This window comes from Oreochromis aureus, linkage group 4 (assembly GCF_013358895.1).
Source record: "Oreochromis aureus strain Israel breed Guangdong linkage group 4, ZZ_aureus, whole genome shotgun sequence".
NCBI lineage: Eukaryota > Metazoa > Chordata > Actinopteri > Cichliformes > Cichlidae > Oreochromis > Oreochromis aureus.
The window spans coordinates 17,861,211-17,883,195 of NC_052945.1; the positions used below are offsets into that span (position 1 = coordinate 17,861,211).

Genomic DNA, 21,985 nt, shown 5'->3' on the forward strand with positions numbered 1-21,985 from the left:
AATATGGATTGAGACTGATGTTTTATTAAATAATCTTTTGACTCTCATATACAGCTTTTAGCCTCTTGTACAATGTGCATGTAATCTTTGGGATGAAAATCAGCAATTTACATTCATAGTGATGTACACTGCATGTATTTTTCTACCCTTGTTATACACTTTAACATATTCGATACCTGTCCCAAAATCGTGAGCACAAGGTAGAGTCTAAATGACAAACAAATTCACTTAAATTAAGGTAAATTAGATCTGAAGCTTTCACTTGCTAAATTAAGAGGACAAAGACACTGGAAAAAATATATATACACATATATATCATCTCTAAACTGACCGAAAAAGTTAAATGAGAGAACTGTGGCAATGTTACCAGACAGAAAAACGCCAAAAAGGTGTAAAAAAGTAAATATCAAAGCAATTAAAGTTTCAAATGCATACAAATAATAATCAACTGAAGGTTACATTTCTTTCAAAAGCAGTTATTTGAATCAATAAATACACAAAACAATGTAATCTCGACAGTTTTACTAAAAATTGGTATTAACAGACGTTAACTGGTGCAATTAGTGTGTAAGAGACTGGGAGACTGGTCTCTAAATAATAATTTGTTTCTGAGGAATATTTAATGACAGCAGCTTTATACTGCATTTTAAATGCAAAGATGGGGTTGCCACTTGATGGTTAATCAGCACTCGGGGATGTATTGGTCAGACTTTGTTTTAAAGCAACAAAACAATGCACTCTACAGGTCTTGTATCTCACTGCATTCAGTTTTTCACCCTCATCCTCATTCTGTTAGCTCTGGTTAACTGATTTACATACTACTGCTGAGGCCTGTGAAAGTGGATTTCAAGGTCTGAGGAGCCCCCATTCCAGAGCCAGCATGGCGTGAGGAGGAAGTCTCTCCTTGGGCTTCTTGAATTTGTCCTTCTCTTTTCGCAGGACCCTCAGCACCTCTATGGGGTCCGTCTTCCCCGTGAACTTCTGCACTGCTTCCTCCCTGCAGTAAAAAAAGATTTGAAAAGGAAGAAACACAACTGAGGCACTACTGCACTACACTATAGTACAAAATAAAAATATTTGAAAAAACTAAGAGTTTCCCACAAACTGATTCAAGCATAGTAAATAACACACGGTTACTGAGCCTTTCCTGTTTTTCAGTCGTAAGAGAAGTATTGTGCAAGTCCTGAGTCACCCTTTTGCTTCCACGGAATCAAACTATTTTGTAACGTTTTAAAGTGGTCTTGAGCAAAATAGTGTGAATCATTTTCAAAGGAATGTTTTTTTATTGTTATTATTTATTCAGCCACTTAACACTGACATATGAATCATTCAAGCATAAACAACAAATCCAACTCAAGTGATGAACCGGTGTTGTGACAAATTAGCAAAGAACCCATTTTAAACAGTATCTTTAGGCACTTTGTTACTAGCAGCCTGTAACAAAAACACATAATTTGTTACAGTTTCTTTAGTTGGATCTATTAAAAATACCAAAGATAATACAGTTTGACTGACACAAAATAGTAGCTCAAAAAACTATTCGCTGAAAGCTTGGTGTCCAGTGTCCTTAAAAAAAGAAGGAAAAAAAAGAGGAAACTGGACAAGTGGAGGAAAAAAGAAGAAGTGGCACGCTTAAAATATATATATATATATATTGATAGCAGATGAACACCATCTGAAAGTCATGCCATTAACAAATAGGAAAATCTGTTCAGCCTCAGAAAGTGGAAGGGTGGCTGTCAAGAAGCAATTTTTAAGCTGGGGTATGCCAAAGTACACAAGAACTGCACTGAAGATCAGTGCAATGTGGAAACAGGTCATTTTTCAGCACAACACTGTCAATGCAGTAAGAGCACACTTGGATAGAAAAACAAACAGTGAAACACTATTAGTCATGGACTGCCGTCCCCAGAGCCCGGACCGCAACATATTTGAAGCAGTGTGGGATCATCTGGACAGAAAACAGAACAAAAAGCAGCCATGACCCAAAAAAGAGCTTTGAAGCTAATTCAAGAAGTCTGGAGAACTTTTCCTGAAGACTACTTAAAGAAATGATGAGAAAGCTTCTCTAAGAGAGTTCATGCTGTTTTAAAGAATAACGGTGCTCATGCTAAATATTAACTTTAAAGCTTGTTAGAATTGTACAGAATATGTTTTTGTCTTATATACTTTTATTTCCATGTATATGTTTGTAGCTGTTTCAATGAATCCCTCCACCCATTTCCCATTTTGTGAGCAAAATATAAACAAATAAGAGATGAATCGAGACTTTTGCACAGCAAATTTATCTAATCTGTTTGTGAGAGGTAGCCAATCAGAAGAAAGTTAGTTACAGTAGTAGGAGGCAGTTCCAAGAGCCATTATAACATAAATAAGAGTTATTTTAAACTGTGAATGATGCAAAGCTGATAAAGCACAGAGCTGGAAATGACCCCAAGGGTTTCCCTCAAAGGGAGTTTTTGTTTCTGGAACAGGAAATAAAGGTTGCTTATAGTGACTAACTTGATTTTAAAGTAATTGTGTTTCGCCTGACCCATCACTTTCATACATGCTATACATAAACATCCAGACTCACGAGACACGAAGAAAAGGGTTGTATTCGAATTCTTCCATCAGTGTAGATGGCACTGTGGGTTTGTCATCATCATCTCTTGCCTGCAGAGACAGCAAACACTTTAAGAAACCTGGTATAAACATATTTAAATGTATTGAAAGATTAAGGCTTGGACTATTCTCTGTGCAGCAAGCCTGTAATAGCTTACTTATCTGTGAAACAGACCCCCATTGTTGTCCAAGATATTTAAAAAAACAACAACAATGATCTAACTGAAATTCCTTTAACATACTGGAAATAGTCATGGACCACCTACTGTGTAATCGGTATATATTTGAGCTCTTTTTAACAAACTGGAAAGTATCAGGAGACAGGCTAACACCAGAGAAAACTGCAAGCCATATTCTTGTAGCAGCTTCCTGTATCATGCTCACCCTGGCCCAGCTCAGCATCTCCTTAACCTTTTCATTTTCTGGCTCCACCAGCATGGCAAACTTCAAGTTCTTTATGGTGTACTCGTGCCCACAGAACACCTTCTAAAAGACGAACAAAGCCTCGTTTAAAGTAGGGTTTAGCTCACATCACAGCTTCAGTATCTTTACTCATTCTGGGCTTTGTGCCATTTAAGATAGTTTGTACTATGAAGGGTGAAAAGACAGCCAGTCCTGTTCTCAATTCACTCATTGTTGTGGAGTGATGATTCACTATGGTGACGCAGACTTATCTGAGGTCATGCTAGCTGTTGTTAAGCCTGTACAGGTCGTACACACACATGCATACGCATACAGTTAGTATTTCTTATTTCCACTAACCGTGTCTTGAGGTAGGGAACCAAGCACCTGGGTGAGGTTGTGATACATCTGCTCTGCTGTACCCTCAAGGAACCGTCCACATCCACCAATAAACAACGTATCCCCTAGCAACCCAAAGAAAGGACAAGGGGATGTCACAGGAGGCAGTGGTCAGTTTTTGTCACCACACACAACATGGACAACTTATAGTATTCATATCTCTAGCCACTCAGAATTCAGTTATTAAGATTATTTGCCTGAAGACAAAACTGTTGCAACATGAAGTGAGTCATTTTTTTGGGTTAACTGTACAGTCAGAGGCGGTATGGCGAAATCAACTAGTGTCTTGGATTTTAACTGTTGCACTGATTCTTTATGTGTACAGAAAAAGACCTGTGAACACAGCAGGGGCGTCAGTGCACTCATCCTCCCAAACAAAGTAGCACATGTGACCAGAGGTATGGCAGGGAGTAAACAGGCACCTCACATTGATGGAGCTAAACTGCAGATGAAGAAAAGTACAACAAGGCAAAAAAAATCAGAACTCGAAAAGACAACGGGTTTGTAAAATTTCAAAACGCAGCTAAACGGCGTCTTCATCGAGCTTCTGTAGGCGCTTTGTGGACACCTTCAGTTCCTGCGCATTTGTCACTTTATCCGTCAGGCCCCCGATTCGATCGTCTCCCCCGTACACCCTCAGGCCAGGGACCTCCTTCACCAGAGCCTCATTCCCACGAGCGTGGTCCCTAGTAAGCAGAGGCACCAAGTTACTCCATTAGCCGCAATTTGACTGAGATGCTTTGCAGCGTTGTTACCTGACACCAAACGCTCCTCTTACCAGTGATGGTGTGTGGTGAGAACAGCTATCAAGGAGACGCCTTCTCGTTTCACTATTTCTAGCAGCTGTAGGGAAAAAAATCATCCAGTCACTTTTAAAGCAAAACAGCCAAACAGTCCTCAGGTGCAGCTTCTTTGTCCTATGATTGTTTTAGCTTCAGAAAAGTGTAATGTGTAATGGAGAATGTAAAAGGTGCATTAAATGATGAGGAAAGCAAACACTTATTGCAGCCCTAAAATTCATCTTCTTTTGTTGGCTCATATTTAAACTGATCCACCTTCCCTTCCTCTGCCCCTTGCAGATTCACACCTGTCGCCCTCTCATTCACACACATGTATTCTGTCTTGCTTCACTCTCACTACAAATTACAGTGTCTTCTGCAAACATGATAGTCCCCACAGACTCCTGCCTGATCATCATCATGGCAAACACACCTCACCACTATCTCGCTGTCCTCACACAGGTCCTGCATCTCCCTACTTCTCTGTCACTCCTCACTTCCTCATACTGACTTCCAGAGTATGTCTTTGCACCCTATCATGCTTTCTCTGGAGAGAGTGCAACTCCTTCTGACCTCTGTGTAGCTCTGACCTCTCCATAAACACTCTCAAAGCAAGTATGGTATCTGTAGTGCACTTTCTCTACAGTATCTATGAATATTGCTTATGGCTTTTTTAAAATGTCCTTATTTTTAACAAACCAGTCTTCGATTTTTCACTGAATCAATTTTAAACTGTTTTCTTGTTTTGTTACTTGTTTAAACATAGATGATCACAAAAATAAGTTTAAGTCTGTTCTGAAGTATGACGCCATTTTTAAACCACAGACACAGCGATGCCTCTCACCCGGTGCGGCACAGCCGGGTCCACAGCTATCGCCTGTTTGCTCTGCTCCTCTATCACCAGGTACATGTAGTTGTCTTCCAGGATGGAGATCACCTTTACCTTCATGGTACCCGCACACGCATGCGCACCACAGTGAGCGACGCTTCAAGAAGAGGTTTGATTAGTCAACATATGAATCATTTACTTGAACGGACCTGTCTTCTGCACCAGATGTTAAATACTTAGTCAAGCATAAACAGGTAGTCGATATAAGCATGCTGGGAGGTGTAAGCTGCATCAATCCGCAAACTACAGTGTCATGTAGCCGAGTACTTCCTGATGATGTCACATGACTCTAAAATCTAAAAATAGTTTTTAAAAAATCAGAGAAGAGCTACCTCTCTTTGAGTGTATCCGATCAGGTCGTTTATCGCAGCTGGACTGTGCCCATCCTCTTCAAATTATTAACTCACATTTCTGTCAGACGAGGAAGTTATCGCGACATCGTGGAATCAAAGGGTCAAAACCAAGACCTTTTAATCGAGCTGGAAACAGTCAACCGCCTTTAAATTTGTTACAAATATATACGTATATGTGTGTGAGTGTGTCATAGGGGCTTATTTATCAATGTTTTTTTCTTGATTCATGCTTCTCTGCCCCTGGCAATGTACAAGCCTTGGTTAAAAATAAAAACCAGTTAAATTATTAACATATAAAAATTCAAATAATTATTCACATTTTTACATTGTTAAAGACTATAATTATTTTATAATAGTAATTAACTATTAGTAATAATAATAATAATAATAATATATTTTATTTATAGGCGCCTTTCAGACCCTCAAGGTCACCTTACAGTAGCACGTAAACAATACCATAAAAAACATTAAAAAAAATGTATATATAGCAAACATGGTAGATAAAATTTAGACATAAACAGTCATAAAAGTATAAAAGCAAATATAAAAACTGAGCAAGGTAAAAATGGCCTAAGACAGATCAGGTGTATGCAATTCTAAACAGATGGGTTTTGAGTAGTGATTTAAAAGTGGTGAGACAGTGTGTGGTCCGTAGAGCAAGTGGAAGTGCATTCCAAAGTCTCGGGGCAGAACAACTAAAGGCTCTGAGTCCCACGGTAGTCAGGCGAGCAGGTGGAACTGACAGAAGGAAGCTGAAGAAGAGCGGAGTGTACGAAGGGGTGAGTATGTATGGAGAAGATCGGATAGATATGGAGGAGCGAGGTTATGAAGCGCTTTGAAAGTGAGAAGCAGGATCTTGAAATTGACACGGAGGTGAATTGGAAGCCAATGGAGCTGTTTAAGAACAGGTGTTATATGTTCAGTGGATCTAGTTCTGGAAATAATACGAGCAGCTGTATTTTGAACCAACTGCAGTTTATGGAGGGATTTATGAGGTAGACCATAGAGAAGAGAGTTACAGTAATCCAGACGAGATGTGACAAGAGCATTGACAAGTATGGCAGTACTGTGTGGTGTGAGTGAGGGACGAAGACGGTTAATATTACGGAGATGAAAGTAGGAAGACCGAGTGATATTATTTATATGTGCTGTGAAGGACAGAGTGCTATCGAGGATGACACCAAGACTCTTAACCTGAGGGGAGGGTGTGACAACAGAGTTATCAATGGATAATGAAGGACTGGTTGGAACTGTAGTCAGTTTTGATCTGGTGCCTATTAAAATGAATTCTGTTTTATTGCCATTAAGTTTAAGAAAGTTGTGAGTAAACCAGACCTTGATTTCACTTAAACAGTCAGAAATGGATGTGGGTGGGAGAGTAGCTGTGGATTTGGAGGATATGTAGAGCTGGGTGTCATCTGCGTAGCAGTGAAACTGGATGTTATGCTTCCTAAAAATATTACCTAGGGGTAGGAGATAGATGATAAAAAGTAAAGGACCCAGGACAGAGCCTTGGGGTACACCAGAATTAACTGGAGTAGATACTGATCTGTGAGGGAGCAATTGAACAAACTGTGAGCGGCCAGAGAGATAAGAAGTAAACCAGGCGAGTACTGTACCATTGATGCCAATAGATGCTAATCTGTGAAGGAGGATGCGGTGGGAGATAGTATCGAAAGCTGCTGTAAGGTCAAGGAGAATGAGGATGGATATAAGTCCAGAATCAGCTGCAAGCAGAAGATCATTGGTGATTTTTACTAGGGCTGTTTCTGTACTGTGACATAAGTAAAGCATGAATAGGCATTTTCAGATATTATCTGACACCTTTTAGGATGGCTAATCATCATTTACTAAACAATGGATAAAGTATGGCTTTTTAATAGTCAATCCAACCTCTAGGGGCATAATATCAGCCTTGTACAATTTAATTTCAATTTAAAATGTTCTTCAGTAGCTGCCATCAAATCTAAATGGGAAGAGGACCTTAACTTTCATATCACGGATGAACTGTAGGACTCGATCCTTGGCCAAGTTCACAATATATCAGTGTGTGCTCGACACACACTCATTCAATTTAAGAATGATCGGGGGCACTTCTCCAAGGCTAAGTTGGCGCGCATATACCCAGAGGCGGACCCAACCTGTAGAAGGTGTGGGGGTGCCCCTGGTACATTACTTCATATGCACTGGTCCTGTCCTTCGTTGGCCAACTTTTGGACCTCTCTTTTCTATACAATGTCTGAAGTCCTGCTGCATCAAATTAAACCAGAGCCACTCTGTGCTATGTTTGGTGCGGGCCAGAACCTGAGGTTGCCCAACTTCAGGCTCAGAGCATTAAACTTTTCATTACTGCTGGCCAGATGAGCTATTTTACTTAAGTGGAAAGACTCTTCTTCCCCCTCGTATGTGCAATGGGTAAAAGATATAATGTCCTGTATGGGTTTACAAAAAATTAGATACACAGTTTGTGGATGAAAAAACACATTTTATAAACTGTGGTTCCCTTTTCTGGACTTCTTTGAAAGGCCCACAACTATTGTTTCTGAGTAGCCCACAGATAAAGTAGGGCTACATATCCATAATGTGCCTACACATTTTTTTCCCCTCATTTGCATTATTAGGACTGTGTGCTCCACATCAATCACCTACTAAATGAAACAAAATAATAATTATTTTCAAAAAATGCTACCAGACCTGCTTCTTAATACTTTCATCATATTTAGACATGAGAGAAGCTTACTTCCATGGTTTGCTATTAGACAAGATTTAGCAATTATAACCCAAAGAATCTCCCAAAATGTAACTGGAAAATTTAGATAACACCGATGAAAGCGTTCGCCAAAGGCAAACTTCTACTAATGTAATAATCCAATAATATAAGATGTATATGAGAATATAACAGTTTTAATGGCCTTATTCTGCATCAGGAATATATTTTGCTTATGACACAATTTAAATGCAAACGTTTGTGTGAACCTACTGAAACAAATGTGCTTTATTGCTTTTTCCAAATTGCTTCATGCAATAGTCCTTGAAAGATTTTACGAGCAAAACATGATTTGAGGTTTCTAACAATGCTGACACAACAGGTAGACAAGGCTGAGCTCACAGATCACTTTGATTACTCATATGTAAAGGCAGCGATGCTGTATTTTGCACATAAACAACCAAACTAGCATCTTTTAAGCAAGTGTGAAAATAAATGACATGAAGAAACATTGATACAAATCTTTGCAGGCGAAGAAATGATTACCTATTATTAAACCAACTCACAGAAAGTGTCCACGTATGCCAACATTTGTTACTCATGTGATCCTTGTCTTGTGTTAAATGTTTAAACGCTGAGTGAAACAGTAGTTTGAACATCAATATATTAAAGCATAAGACTAAATAACTTTTCTGATACATTTACAGAATGGCCATTTATTCCTTAAAACTGCCAACCAAAAAAAACCTCAAATATATCTAAAAGAATGACTTATTTATAGATTTATAGTCTAATATGTTATGCTGAACACTGTGATAGAAAAAATGGACCTTGAGTTAAAGTCAATGCAATGGATGTGCCGTTTTTCAGTTGGTTTAGAGATTAGTTGCAGGTATTTCTTTGAGTATATAATTGACAGCTTGCAGTGTTGTAAGCAGTTGAAATGCCAACTCTGGTGCACAGGTCTTTCACTCCTTGGGCACTCGGAAATTATCTTTTTCCTTCCGAAGCCTTCTCATGGTCTCGATAGGGTCTGTCTGCTTCACATATTCTTGAACGGACGGCTCTCTAAATTACACATTGGGGGGGAAACAAATGTAGTCAGGCAGCACTCTCACTGTAGGTACCTCAAAACAAATTATAATCCTCTGTAATTACTACTACAGTGATGTGAAAAAGAAAAATTTCACAGGACCCTGTACTAAGTAAGTGCACCCCAGGTTCAGTAGCTTGTACAACCAGCTCTAGCAGCAATAAGTAATAATTTCCTGTATGACTCTCAGTTTCTCACATCATTGCAGAGGAATTTCGACATACTCTCCTCTACATGACGTTGCTTCAGTTCATTGATAGTTGTGGGCATTTGTTTTTGCACAGAGCTCTTAAGGTTCCACCACAGCATTTTAATCAGGATTAAGGACTGGACTTTGACTGGGCCATTGCAACACCTCCACTCTTTGTGGTTTCAGCAATGCTGGTATAGATTTGCTGCTGTGCGTCGTCCTGTTGCATGATCCAATTTGGGCCAAGGTTTAAGTTCTGGACAGATAACCTCACATTTGATTCTAGAATACTTTTGGACAACATGTCCAAGGTCATGTGGATCAAAACAAGCCCAAATCATCACCCCTATAACACCTCAAATATGCTGTGTTAGCGCTGTACATTATGGCCAAACATCTCCACTCCTGTGTAGTCTGCCCAAAGGGAATTGTGGTTTGTTCAGATCCAACTTTACAAAGTTTAAGCCATGCTGCCATGTTCTTTTTAGAGAGAAGAGGCTTTCTCCTGCCAACCCTTCCAAACCAGCCATACTTGTTCAGTATTTTTTCTAATTGTAATGTCACAAACTTTTACATTTAACATGCTAAATTATGCCTGTCAAGTTTAAGATGGAGCTCTTTTTGTTTTCACTTTCCCTGTGCATTACAGTCTGACTGTTAGATGAATGTGCCGGGACATCTACTCCTGGGAAGACTTGTATTACCTTAGGTATATATACAGACCCCTAAATGCGCCAGACCAGCAAACTGCCAAAATGTCAGCTTTTCTAGAAGTTCACACTCGCTGATCATCAGTTAATCAAGTCCATTTCATTAGCAGCATCTGGCTACTACTTACTCTCTAAATTCCTATGGAAGTACTATGGCTGTACTTAGGTTTTTACAGGACTGCATTAAGTCCTGTGAAAACTCTTTTTCACATGGCTGTTTTTAATGAAGTTATACATACTTTACTCTCATAAAGGGGTTATATGTGAATTCATCTGCCAGAGTGGACGGAATAGTTGGTTCTCCGTTGCTGCACTTCTCCTACAGACAGATAAATACACAAAAATTACAAAGTTGTTTTAATTAATTAAGGATAAGCTGATTTGAAGTGGTTACTGTATGAATCACGTACCTTTGCCCAGGCCAACTTCTCCTGAATTACTTCATTGTGCGGTTCCACATGACGTGCAAATTTCAGATTGTTGACGGTGTACTCATGACCACAATAGACATGCTTAAACACAAACAGACTAAAGTTAGTCACACACATACAGCAAAGTTAACTCATCAACTACTGAAGAATTTAAGTCCTTTTCCATCCTAAAAATCTGTAAAATGAACGCCTATGTTTGCAGTTACCGTTTCAGGAGGAAGGCGCCCCAGAATTTCTATCAAGGCTTTGTGCATCTGCTCTGCTGTACCCTCAAAAAATTTCCCACAGCCAGCCACAAACAGAGTATCCCCTGCATGGGAAAAACAGGAGTTCTTAGGGCCTTTAAGTTCACACAAAACATGTCTTTATTTACACTCGCAGTTTATCTTATATAAATGTTTAACTTAAGTAACCACACCTGTAAAGACAGCTGGTGGCTCAGTGCTGTTTTCCTTGGTCACATAGTAACAAATGTGACCAGTTGTGTGACAAGGAGTAGAAAGGCATTTAACATTGAGTGATCCAACCTGAGGAGAGAAAAACAACAGTGAGCAATCGTTCATTTGAAGCTTATAGTTGGACCACAGAGCAGAGAGTTTGATCGTCTCACTTTGAAAGTGTTGGAATGAGAAACTTTCTTTGTAATGGCATCAACTCTGTCATCCCCTCCATAGACCTTCAGACCTGGCATTAGTTTCAACATCTTCTCATTTCCACCAGCATGATCCCTAAAACAGAAAATTAGTGTGTTGGTATTACTTTTTTGTCCAATACAGGTTTAGCGGGTTCTTAGCATAAGAAGCCAAAGCAAACGTTTATCTATGAAGCGTGCATTTAGTGGGCAGTAGCGTTTAATTCCAGTAAATGCTATTCATAGCAAAAACAATCAAGACAATTTGCCAATTTCTGGGAAACATGACAGGAAATGGGCGGGGTGATGACGTCTTAAGTAGTAGGAGCATGTTCTGACTTCAGCATCTGATGTTTTGGGATCATGTTTGCACAGCAACACCTTTTAGGCCATCATTCCTTCTCTTGCAGGCTATTTGCACCATTATTATAGTAATGCTAGTATAATGATGCAGGTAGTTCGTGGTCTATGTTGTCAGTCAGCATCAAGCTAAACACAATGTGTGCCACAAGCTTTTCCTAGAAGCACTTTGTTAGACTGGAGAATGCTGCTGCTAAATGCAGCATGTGACCAGGTAGTAAGATGTACATCAGCATGACAAAATTAAAGGAAAGCAAATCAAAGCAAACAAAATTACTTGACTCCTACTGCAGCCGTGGGTGAGAAACTGGTGGAGAAATATGTAAGCGTACTTTTTCCTAATAAAGACTTTACACATTTTGAGTAAGTACAGTACAGTAGGTAGGTTACTTTGCAGTCACAGCCTTCCAAGATCAGAGTGGACCTAATACTTTGTTCACACAGCACGCTGGATGTGAACGTGGTTATATTCATGGTAATGATGATGGATATAAAATGTATCTTTTGCCTTAACAGGTACAATAAGTAATTTTTTAGCTTACTTATTATGGAAAAATAATCTTGAAAAAAATAAATACATTCATCAATGTTATAAAATAAGCAGCAGCTTACCAGTGGTGATGGGTGGTTAGAACTGTGGTGAGTTTTACACCATGCTTTCGGACAGCTTCAACAACCTGTTCAAAGCACAAAAAAAAAAAAAAAAAAAAAAAAAAAAAAATGCTGAGTGAAGCCAAGCCAATACAACTACTTAATTTATCAATAAATATCCAACAACAATTAGTTATTAAAGGTCTTAATCAAGAACAGGAGAGAAAAAGGTGTTTGTTACAGCTTTTTATATGGGAAAATTCACAGATTTGGGCCCTACTACTAATTTAGTAGGGCCAGTCAGGGTTCTTGCATTTAGGACTTGCTGAAAACTTGCTGAAAACATCAAATTGGTACTTCTTCCTCACACGCTAGTTTTAAATGTAGTAATGACCAAATACTTGATATTCTCTGTGTTAATATTACAAATACCTTTGACTTGATAGTAGACTTTCAAACTAGGCAGATTCTGTATATAGTTGAAAGGAGGTTGGTCTTCTTCCAAACTGAGGACTACTGTGTAGTTGGAAAGTCATGTCTGTCCTTCACTACATATTATTATAGTGCCCAAACAAAGTTCTGGCAGATAAAAACGCACATCATATCAAATTTCATTCTCAGTATTCTCTGAATAAAAAGATTGGATGCATTTTCCTGCAACAGTTACAGTATTCTATCCAGTTCATACTTAACCTTTTCTCACATACACACTAACCTCAAACTGATATAAGGTACTCTGCACCTTTCTGCAAACTGTCCTGAAAGTAGACACCTCCCATACAAAAATAATGAAATAAAAATAGTAAAATAAATAAATAAATACATAAATAAGAAGAAATCAAACACGCTTGGATAGAATTACGTAGTGTTTTCAATAGTCTAGGGTTATGTTTTGACCTATACCCAACAATAATGATAACAACAACAACAACGTATTTTTCTTAAGTCCACAATATCACCAGCAAAATGCAGAGTGGATTCTCTCAGAGTTATGATGCTGAACATTATATGTATTCTTATTGATGAATGACCATTTCAACCCTTATAAACTGTTCATATTTCAAGCCTTCAGAATATGGTTGGGGTCAGTTTTGACTCATGCTAAGAACTGGTATAAATGTTTATACAACATTTTGAACTACAGATTATATAAATAGACTATGTGTAAATAGCATATCTGACATAAATAATTGGATGATTAATGCTTAATTAATGTTTCAGAGACCAGATAGTGTATTTTTGAGATTTACAAGATTCATTTTTAGTGAAAAAATTTAATACATGAAAGCAGGAGAGAAATTATGATTTTATTATATTCTACTCAAAGTGAAAATTGAAATGACCTCAACTTTTGGGATTTATTATGTAACAATGCAAAACTATTACAACTGTTAAACACCGCCCTTTGATATGTCATAAAAAAAATCCTTGTAACTGCAGTCTATAACAATATCTATAATAATTCAATAACTTGCTCATTGCAAACTAATGTGTGTATTCAGGGCAGTGGTAGGACACCTTGCATGTGTGGAACTTGCACAAGTGTTTCCCACACTCACCTAAATGCCAGTTCAGGTATCTTTATAATCTTGCTGAAAGGCAATGATCCTAATACTTCTAACCATTGCACCATCATGCTGACTTATTTCAAATCTCATGTCTGTGTCAAGACACCATCCCTCAAGGCACTCACTGACATCTATATAACCTCTCGTGCACTGTTTGGAGATCCCTCCACCTCAAAGACCAGCTGATACCGGTCTCCCTGGGAACTTGGGCAAATGTAGTGAGGACGTAGACCGTCTACGTGACAGTGTCAAGGTCCCCCTTGACGTCTGTCACCTCTGTCCCATAAAAAATAAAGAAGGAAAAAACCCCACACAGGCATGACTTGCACAAAAGATTCCCTAAAACCACTTTTTTTTTTTTTTTTTATTTGACCCACACTGGTAGATCTAAAAATCACATTTCATCACAAACAGCCTCAGTTTACAAAAGATTGTAGCACCTGTACAGCAGTATAAGATTTTGGATCATTTTAGTAATAATCATAAAGTCAGTCAGAAAAACAAAAACAAAACAAAAAAAGTGTCTAAACTATTTCGCACACTTCCTCTCATTTAAATGGAGCAACTACTACAGTACTCTGTGTAGTAAATACTTAATTTAACTTGGTTATTCCTCACATACACACTAACCTCAGGTGAACTGGCAGCAGGTACAATTGCACCTTGAATGAACTGCAAACTGTCCTGTAACTAGACACTTCCTCAGATATCATATCATATAATAATTATAATAATAATGATAATAGTAACAACAACAACAACAACAACAACAACAACAATAATAATAATACTTTCAGGCTAAAAATTTAAAAAATAAATAAAAGAAAAAACAAAAAGAAAACTGCGTTGCTATCAAATGTTTTTAAAAGGACACAATTTTGAGCTGAATAGTGTGTAAAGGTTAACACAATCACTTGTAGGTAGACTTTCTGCATTGGTGTTAAAGTGTTGTCAACTGGTTTATATAACATTACTTAATAGGATACAGTGACTGAACAGACCTTAATTGGCTCCACGGGGTCTACAATAGCTGCTTCTCTGGAGTCCACATCGATCAGTAGGTACATGTAGTTGTCAGACAGCGCAGGGAGCAGTTCAATCTTCATGTTTGCTTGCTCCACCAGATTAGATTTCCTGACCACGCTGTGAAGGAGGGCGGCTGCCTGGGCCTTGACTTCCACCGGAGCTTCATGAAGGGATAAAAGTCAATATTTAACACCGAGCCACATCAGGAAGAAATCAGGACAGTTTAACTTCTAGTCCCCTGTACCTCTGTAATATATTCACATACTCCTTGCCTTATATTCGTTTCATGCCACAAACGCGAGAAACTTAAGACACACCTCACCGCCCCGCTGTACAAGTGAACGCCACACGTTAACACGCTTCGGTGTTGGATTTTTTTGTGGGCACATTAATTAATTACACCGATATGACTGTCATAGAGGAGGTTATATAATAGGAAGTAGGTATGAGCTCAGACAGTTCGGCTGTGCTCATGTGACAACTCCCCCCATCTTAAGACGACAAAACATAAACATACGAACAAACGCCACCTACCTACCCACCTAACGGCAGCGAAGCGAGCGAAAAATACGCTAAACCTTCGCGGGCTGAAAATGAGAGAAAACCGTGTGGACGTACCGAATTTTAAGGCTGTCGCAGCTCCTATTAGAGTGCAGGCACTCCCTACTAGTGACTTGAGTAACATAACAACAGTAGCTTAAGTCTTATCACGTTTGTGTAAACCAGAAAAGTTTGGTTTTGGTTCAGTTCCGCCTCCGCTCCCTTTGACCTTTGCCCTCCAAGGCTCCGCCAATCAAGTCTCGGGTAGATAGATCGGGAATGATCTGTTAAAACACGTGACTGATTTACTTTTTTACGTAATTCTGCACAAGAGTAGTTAAATAAAGTTAGTAAGTGGTTTTGTTTTTACATTTTAGTCCCGCTAATTATCTCAAATAAGATAGCATTGATTCGACTTTTGCGCTCTGCGCAGGTCCCTTCAGGCTTGCCGTAGGTTGATTTTCCGGAGCGGTCAAACGGTGTCGGTCAAAGTTTGGTTACACTCGTGCTGACTGCTTCAAGGTAGCCGAAACCGCGCACGGTTCTCCACGATGACAGCACGGAATATTTCTCGGTTCTGGGAATGGGGGAGGAAGATAATTTGCGTTGGGAGAAACTATGCGGATCACGCCAAAGAGCTGAAAAACGCGATTCCTAAGGAGCCTGTCTTGTTCCTGAAGCCTCCTACTGCATATGTGAGAGAGGGCTCGCCTATCTTGGTGCCCCTTTACAGCAGTAATCTGCACCATGAAGTGGAGCTGGGGGTGGTGATCGGGAAAGGGGGCACGGCCATCTCGCAGTCCGCCGCTATGGAGCATGTTGCGGGTTATGCTCTGTGCTTGGACATGACAGCCCGAGACATCCAGGACGAGTGCAAGTCCAAAGGTCTGCCCTGGACCATGGCCAAGGCTTTCAACACCTCCTGTCCGGTCAGCGAGTTCATCCCCAAAGAGCGCATCCCTGACCCGGGGAAGGTCAACCTGTGGCTGAAAGTAAATGATCAGCTTCGACAGAGCGGCTGCACCTCTCAGATGATCTTCTCCGTCCCGTATCTCATCAGCTACATCAGCGACTTCATCACCTTGGAGGAAGGGGATCTCATCCTGACCGGGACCCCTAAAGGAGTCTCCGCCGTGCAGGAGCACGATGAGCTGCAGGCTGGGATCGAGGACATTGTTACGATGAGCTTTAGAGTAGACAGACAAGAACATTAGCGGAAAAATGGACTTAACTGAGGCAGAGGAGATAAAGACTCGTGAGGAGAAGGTGCTTCAATCTTTTTTTAAAATCTTTGCGCATCAGCAGATGGCAGTGCTGTGCCACCGAGACTGTATTTCTGATCAATTCTTGCTGCCTTGCCCAGCATTTTAGAAGGGCCGAAGTACAACACACAGTTTCGTGACACCGTTTGAGCAAAATCAGGGCAACTATAATCTATTTTACTGTATTTTAGCCATGGTATAAAAAACATATTCATCACACAGTGTCACTCTTTCATCAGACTATGAAGTAATTTATAGTATTACAATTAAAGGTGCAATGATGTAAAAAAACAACAACCAAAAAACTAAACTAAAATGAGCATTAGATCATTACATTTTTGTAATTTATTATTCTTTTTTAATCATCTGCTGTAAAAAAAATAAAAGGATTGCAGAAACTTGAAAACAGCACCTTGTATTCTCCTTTTTGAGAAACTTCATATTTTTCAGAAAACAGTAAATAAAAACAAGTCCTCTATTTAAAAAAAAAACTTGTTATTGGTAATTTCTGACAGTTTATATCAGTATTCATCTTTTTATAAATGCATTAAAGTTCAAATAGTATTCTCAGCGCAGATGTGATTTATGTATAACCACATAGATGTTTTTATGTTAGTGTTGAAAAAGTGTCTCTTCGTAATCTTGTACACCAGATGTTTGAAACCCACTCAAAATACTTAAAAACAATCACTTCAAAATGTTGATATAAAAGTTGATTTTTTTCCACAATAATTAGTGGCATTGCTTTTGTGCCCAGTGGGTTATATAGTAAAATCTAAAATTACAATAATAACAGTAAGATACAGATAAAGTTAAGAAAACATTCCTTACATTATAGTGTAGATGTAAATGTTATGAAAGACCATGAGTTTTACCAAAAAAAAATCCTTATGGTTCATTTAAATATTAAAGTTTTAATATATGTAAGGAATTATTAAAATTTAGAGAAGCTTATGGGTTGAAAAGGTGTGTTGTCCTCAGAAAAATTCAGTTTGAAAAAACCTGTTTGATTAGCACAGGAGCAGCTCCATAGTAGCAGTTTACACATTTACCCAACGAGTGAAAAATCCTTCTACAATCCCAGGAGAAGAGACAAATCCCTTTTGGGTTGCATCAGGAAAGGCATCCGGAGTTAAAAAAAAATACATCTGCCAAATCAAACATGTGGAGCTACCCACTGTGGCGCCCCCTGTGAATAAGGGAGCAGCTGAAAGTAACATCAGATTTGTCACTGCGGGAGTTTGAAATACAGGTTTCACTACCCAGCTGTTCTTAATTTAGGAACATGGCTACACTTACGGCCAGTTCAGTACGTACTGTAGCTACCTGCTTTTGCCTTTAGAAGTGTTTTAATTCTTCATGACACAGACTCAACAAGGTGCTGGAAACATCCTCAGAGATTTTGGCCCATATTGACATGACAGCATCACACAGCTGCTGCAGATTTGTTGGCTGCACATCTATGATGAGAATCTCCTGTCTCACCACATCCTAAAGAGACTCTATTGGACTGAGATCAGCTGACTGTGGAGGCCATTTGAGCATTTGAACTCACTGTCATGTCACAACCTGAACTGCCAGGATGGATCTGTGCTTTGGGTGTTCAGAGACGCTCTTTTGCATACCTTAGTTGTAACAAGTGGTTATTTGATTTGGTGTTGCCTTCATTTTGGCTTGAAGCAGTCTTCAAGCCAATTCTTCTCTGACCTCTGGCATTAACAAAGTAACAAGTTTTTACCCAGAGCACTGATGCTCACTGGATATTTTCTCTTTTTCGGGTCTTTCTCTGTGAACCATAGAGATGGTTATGCGGGAAAATCCCAGTAGATCAGCAGTTTCTGAAATACTCTGGCAACCACGTCACAGTCAAAGTCACTTAAAGTCACCTTTCTTCTCCATTTTCATGCTCAGTTTGAACTTCAGCAGCTTTCTTGTCCGTGTCTGCAACCCTAAATGCACCGAGGTGCTGTCATGTAATTGGCTGATTCAGTAAAAAGGACTAGATGTTACAGTCCCTGATAATGCATTGCTTTAGATGGAGAGATTCTTGATGGATGGCTGTTATGAGGAAAGGCAGCCCAGAAACTTTGCCAGCAGCACACATCGTTGTGTGCCTCAACTTTCGGTCTTTTACCCAGGCTAATCTGCCATTTTCCTTCCTTGGTTAGGTTTAGGGATTAGAGATCGATCTAGATTATCATTTTAAATTGGGACACATCATCAGTAGTGGACCTTGGATTCATCGGGTGTTTCGGCCATTATCACTAGACACCCTCATCCAAGGAGGCCCTGCCAGGGTTGATCAGGCCCTGGAGTGTGTCACTGGTTTATGTTAAATTGTTATTTCTCTTCTTCTTTCTTCTGTTTAGTTTCCTACAGTTTATTTTCTATCTATTCACTGCAACTGAGAAATAATACTTACCTCTTTAGCATTTATGGAGCCTCACTTCTTCAAAGGGATAGAAAAGGTGATAGAGAGAAGTAAGACAAAGGGGACAAGACAGGAGGGAGCAGAGAGGAGAGCCGGAAGGGGGACGCCCGATCTGTCTTCCCACACCTCCCCGCCGGATCGGGCTGTACGCTCTACCTCCCCACTGCCTCCCAGAAAAGGGGAGAAGAGCAGAATATTTCTTTTTTCTCGTGGTTAGCTGACTGCCTTAGCCGCCCAAGTGATGTCAGCCCTTTTTAACCATAGCCAGTGACTGGTCCTCTCAGCAGTGTTAGCTAGTTCTCTTAGATATTTGCATTAACAAGCAGCTTAACAGGTATAACTAACAAAGCGTTCGTTAAACAAGTGTATTTTGCTGCTTATTAAACCAGCCGACATGTATTTCCTTCCGAATGTTTAATAGCGTCACACCTAAATACTGCATTTGATACTTTCTTTGATTTGCTTTAAACAATCTGAGACACATAAAAGAGCGCCTCCATTAACCGAGATTATCAGCTGTGGTATTTCTGCACATCCAGTGTAATTTTGACTTCTAGGATGTCAACCTTCACCGTACCCTGATAGTTCTTGGACTTTTAAACTTCTCTTCCAGGTTCAGAGACAATTCTCCCACAGGCTTCTCTGTTTTCAGGATCAATCAGAGCCTCCATCAGCCCATCCCAGGCCAATCTGCCGTAACCTGAGTCTGTATACATCATCTTCCCACACCTGTAGGGCATGTTGTCTGCAACACTCTTAGTGCCAAGCCCTGGCCTGCAGGGAACTCTGGGGTTATGTATGTCTGTCATTAGAACAGTTATGACAGATTCAATTAGATTCAGGAGCTGGGAAATGTTTCCATGGCCCCTTTTTTTCCCTCATCACAGGGTTAGTATGCTGTGTGCTCACAGGTGTCGTCTTTTATGAGGTATGAATCATACCATTCATTGTCCCCGTGTGACTGCAGGTATTAAAGCCTCACAGGTTTTTAACAGCGGCTTCAAAGCTGGAGCTCAGCTCTGGTTTAACATTCAGCACATAAACCAGCACCGTGTCAACGAGCAAGAGCCTGAGAAGGTATTTTTGACGCTTTGAGCAGGGATTACATGAGGACCACAGTCTTTCGATTCAGCACACCATAACAGTGACATCACTCATGATGTCAGCCCAGGTGGTAACTGAGTCTTATGAACAGAGTCGATCAGAGTACATTTTCAGAGAGCGGCTGGTGTGCATTTAGTATCTGAGAATTGTTATGTGGTCGTGTGGTGATTAGCACTACAGGCTCACAGTGAGGCTAGTGCCTGCTCGGATTTTCTGTGTGGAGTTTGCATGTTCTCCCTGTGCCTGTGTGGGTTCTTTCCAGATACTCCAGCTTCCTCCGGCAGTCCAAAGATGTGCACATTAGGTCAAGTGGTGTTTCAAATTGGTGATAGGTGTGATTGTGAATGGCTGTCTGTCTCTTTCTGATAGCCCTGTGATAGGTTAGTGACATGTGCAGGTGTACCCTGCCTCTCGCCCTATGACAGCTGGGATAGGCTCCAGCCCAAACATGACCCTGAAATGGGTAAAAAAAAATGGATTGACAGAAATGTTATACACAGTTCCTTGAAGGGTTTTACTGGAAGAAAAGCAAAGGAGAAGGTTACAGTGAACTTCATAGACAGAGCAAACTGTCCTCAGCCTGTGGATTTAACACATTTTGTAACGTAATGTAATCCCAGCCTGACTCAGTGTTGATGAGTTTAGGGCTTTTGTAGAATTTGGGACCAGCGATGTGCTATGTATAAAAATCTAAACTCGGAAAGTGCCAGCATTTTTGAACACTTCCTCATCTAGAGATTATCACAATGCGAGAACAAACAACTGCATATTGTGTCTGAAAACAGAGGTTCACAAAAAGACTACAGGGTAGAATAACTTGGCAGGATGTGGCTGGCTGAATCTGAGACATGTTAAATCTATTGTAACATGCCATTTATGGCATATTCTGGCAGACTTGTTTCAACATTTGTTAGTAGCCATCAGCTCATCGCTAGACTTAGTGCCGAGGTATCATCTTGCTTGAGGTAATTGTGTCAAATGAAAAACAATGTGAACATGAATACAGGCTTGAACATGTGCCTATTCTTTAATGGTTCACTGAAGGGAAACTGAACTCTTTTCAGTTTGATTTATAGTAGTGTGTAATATCAGTTTAAATCAGCATCCAGCCTCTGTTTTAGTGACTACAGTGTAATGCAGGAATGCTGCAGCGTTGAGTCTAACTGAAAAACAACTATAAATTTTTAAATAAGACATTGGACTGTCCATTCTCTGGGAGAATAAAGCATTATCCCTTGATTACCAGCTCGTGTCTGTCTGTGTGTTGAGCAATTGACCATTCGTGAGGCCTAGATTTGCGTGCTGCACTGCAAGTCACCAGATGGGGCTGTGGTGTGGCTATTCTTAGGGAAAAAAATACCAACCATAGGAAGGATTGAGTCAGAGGGAATGCATATGACATATTGCATCAAAGAGACATGCTCTCATACGGCCAAGAAATTGATTTGATGTCATTTTTGGAAAGGCATAAAAGCAGCTCAGTGTGACAGGACTCTATGTGCATACTTATACATCAAATGAGGTTTTTCGGTGAATATGTGTCTTTCTCCCGTGTTTGATGGACTCTCCTGTGCGTGTGCACATGACAGTTGCATTAATCATTACTTATTACTAACACAATGGAGGAAATTAAAAACGGATGTGTTATATTTTCGCGGGCCAAACTGCGGAGCCGTAATTCATTCTCACCGACTAACGAATGGGGTCTTTGACAAATTAAAAAGAACCATGCATGACGCCCAGGTGCAGACCTCTTTCATTCAAAGTGATTGACTACACACAGTTTGTTAACACTTTGTTTGAAGCTGCAGGCGGAAGGCAAACCGGAGCAGATTTAACAGCTAAACTGTGAAACACGTTGCTTCCATACAGATGTGGATGCAGCAAAATAAAAATAAAAGCTCCTCCAAAGAGT

At 39.8% G+C, this 21,985-nt stretch overlaps 3 protein-coding genes across 6 annotated transcripts; 1 reads left to right on the forward strand and 2 right to left on the reverse strand.

Moving 5' to 3' along the window:
- Positions 1-4: 4 nt before the first annotated feature.
- On the reverse strand, positions 5-5,661 carry LOC116313028 (hydroxyacylglutathione hydrolase-like protein). 2 transcript variants are annotated; one of them, XM_031730579.2, is made up of 9 exons: positions 5,406-5,655; positions 5,029-5,170; positions 4,184-4,248; positions 3,974-4,091; positions 3,739-3,847; positions 3,367-3,470; positions 2,989-3,090; positions 2,576-2,655; positions 5-997 (listed from the first exon to the last, which is right to left on the reverse strand). In XM_031730579.2, the coding sequence occupies exons 2-9, from the start codon at positions 5,131-5,133 to the stop codon at positions 847-849; spliced, it is 834 nt and encodes a 277-aa protein (XP_031586439.1). In that variant the 5' UTR covers positions 5,134-5,170; positions 5,406-5,655; the 3' UTR covers positions 5-846. The 2 variants fall into 2 exon arrangements, with proteins under 2 accessions (XP_031586439.1, XP_039466923.1); XM_039610989.1 differs by lacking the exon at positions 2,989-3,090 and having other exon boundaries at positions 5,406-5,661.
- A 2,730-nt stretch (positions 5,662-8,391) lies between these two features.
- On the reverse strand, positions 8,392-15,510 carry LOC116313027 (hydroxyacylglutathione hydrolase, mitochondrial). Of its 3 annotated transcripts, none has more exons than XM_031730577.2 (9): positions 15,352-15,510; positions 14,709-14,893; positions 12,161-12,225; positions 11,168-11,285; positions 10,976-11,084; positions 10,764-10,867; positions 10,537-10,638; positions 10,366-10,445; positions 8,392-9,201 (listed from the first exon to the last, which is right to left on the reverse strand). In XM_031730577.2, exons 1-9 carry the CDS (start codon positions 15,416-15,418, stop codon positions 9,102-9,104), a joined length of 930 nt encoding a protein of 309 aa, XP_031586437.1. In that variant the 5' UTR covers positions 15,419-15,510; the 3' UTR covers positions 8,392-9,101. The 3 variants fall into 3 exon arrangements, with proteins under 3 accessions (XP_031586437.1, XP_039467068.1, XP_039467069.1); XM_039611134.1 differs by lacking the exon at positions 15,352-15,510 and adding an exon at positions 15,268-15,286; XM_039611135.1 differs by lacking the exon at positions 15,352-15,510 and adding an exon at positions 14,978-15,123.
- A 126-nt stretch (positions 15,511-15,636) lies between these two features.
- On the forward strand, positions 15,637-17,026 carry fahd1 (fumarylacetoacetate hydrolase domain containing 1). The gene has a single exon (XM_031730645.2). The coding sequence runs from the start codon at positions 15,825-15,827 to the stop codon at positions 16,485-16,487; it is 663 nt and encodes a 220-aa protein (XP_031586505.1). The 5' UTR covers positions 15,637-15,824; the 3' UTR covers positions 16,488-17,026.
- The last annotated feature ends 4,959 nt before the right edge of the window (positions 17,027-21,985 follow it).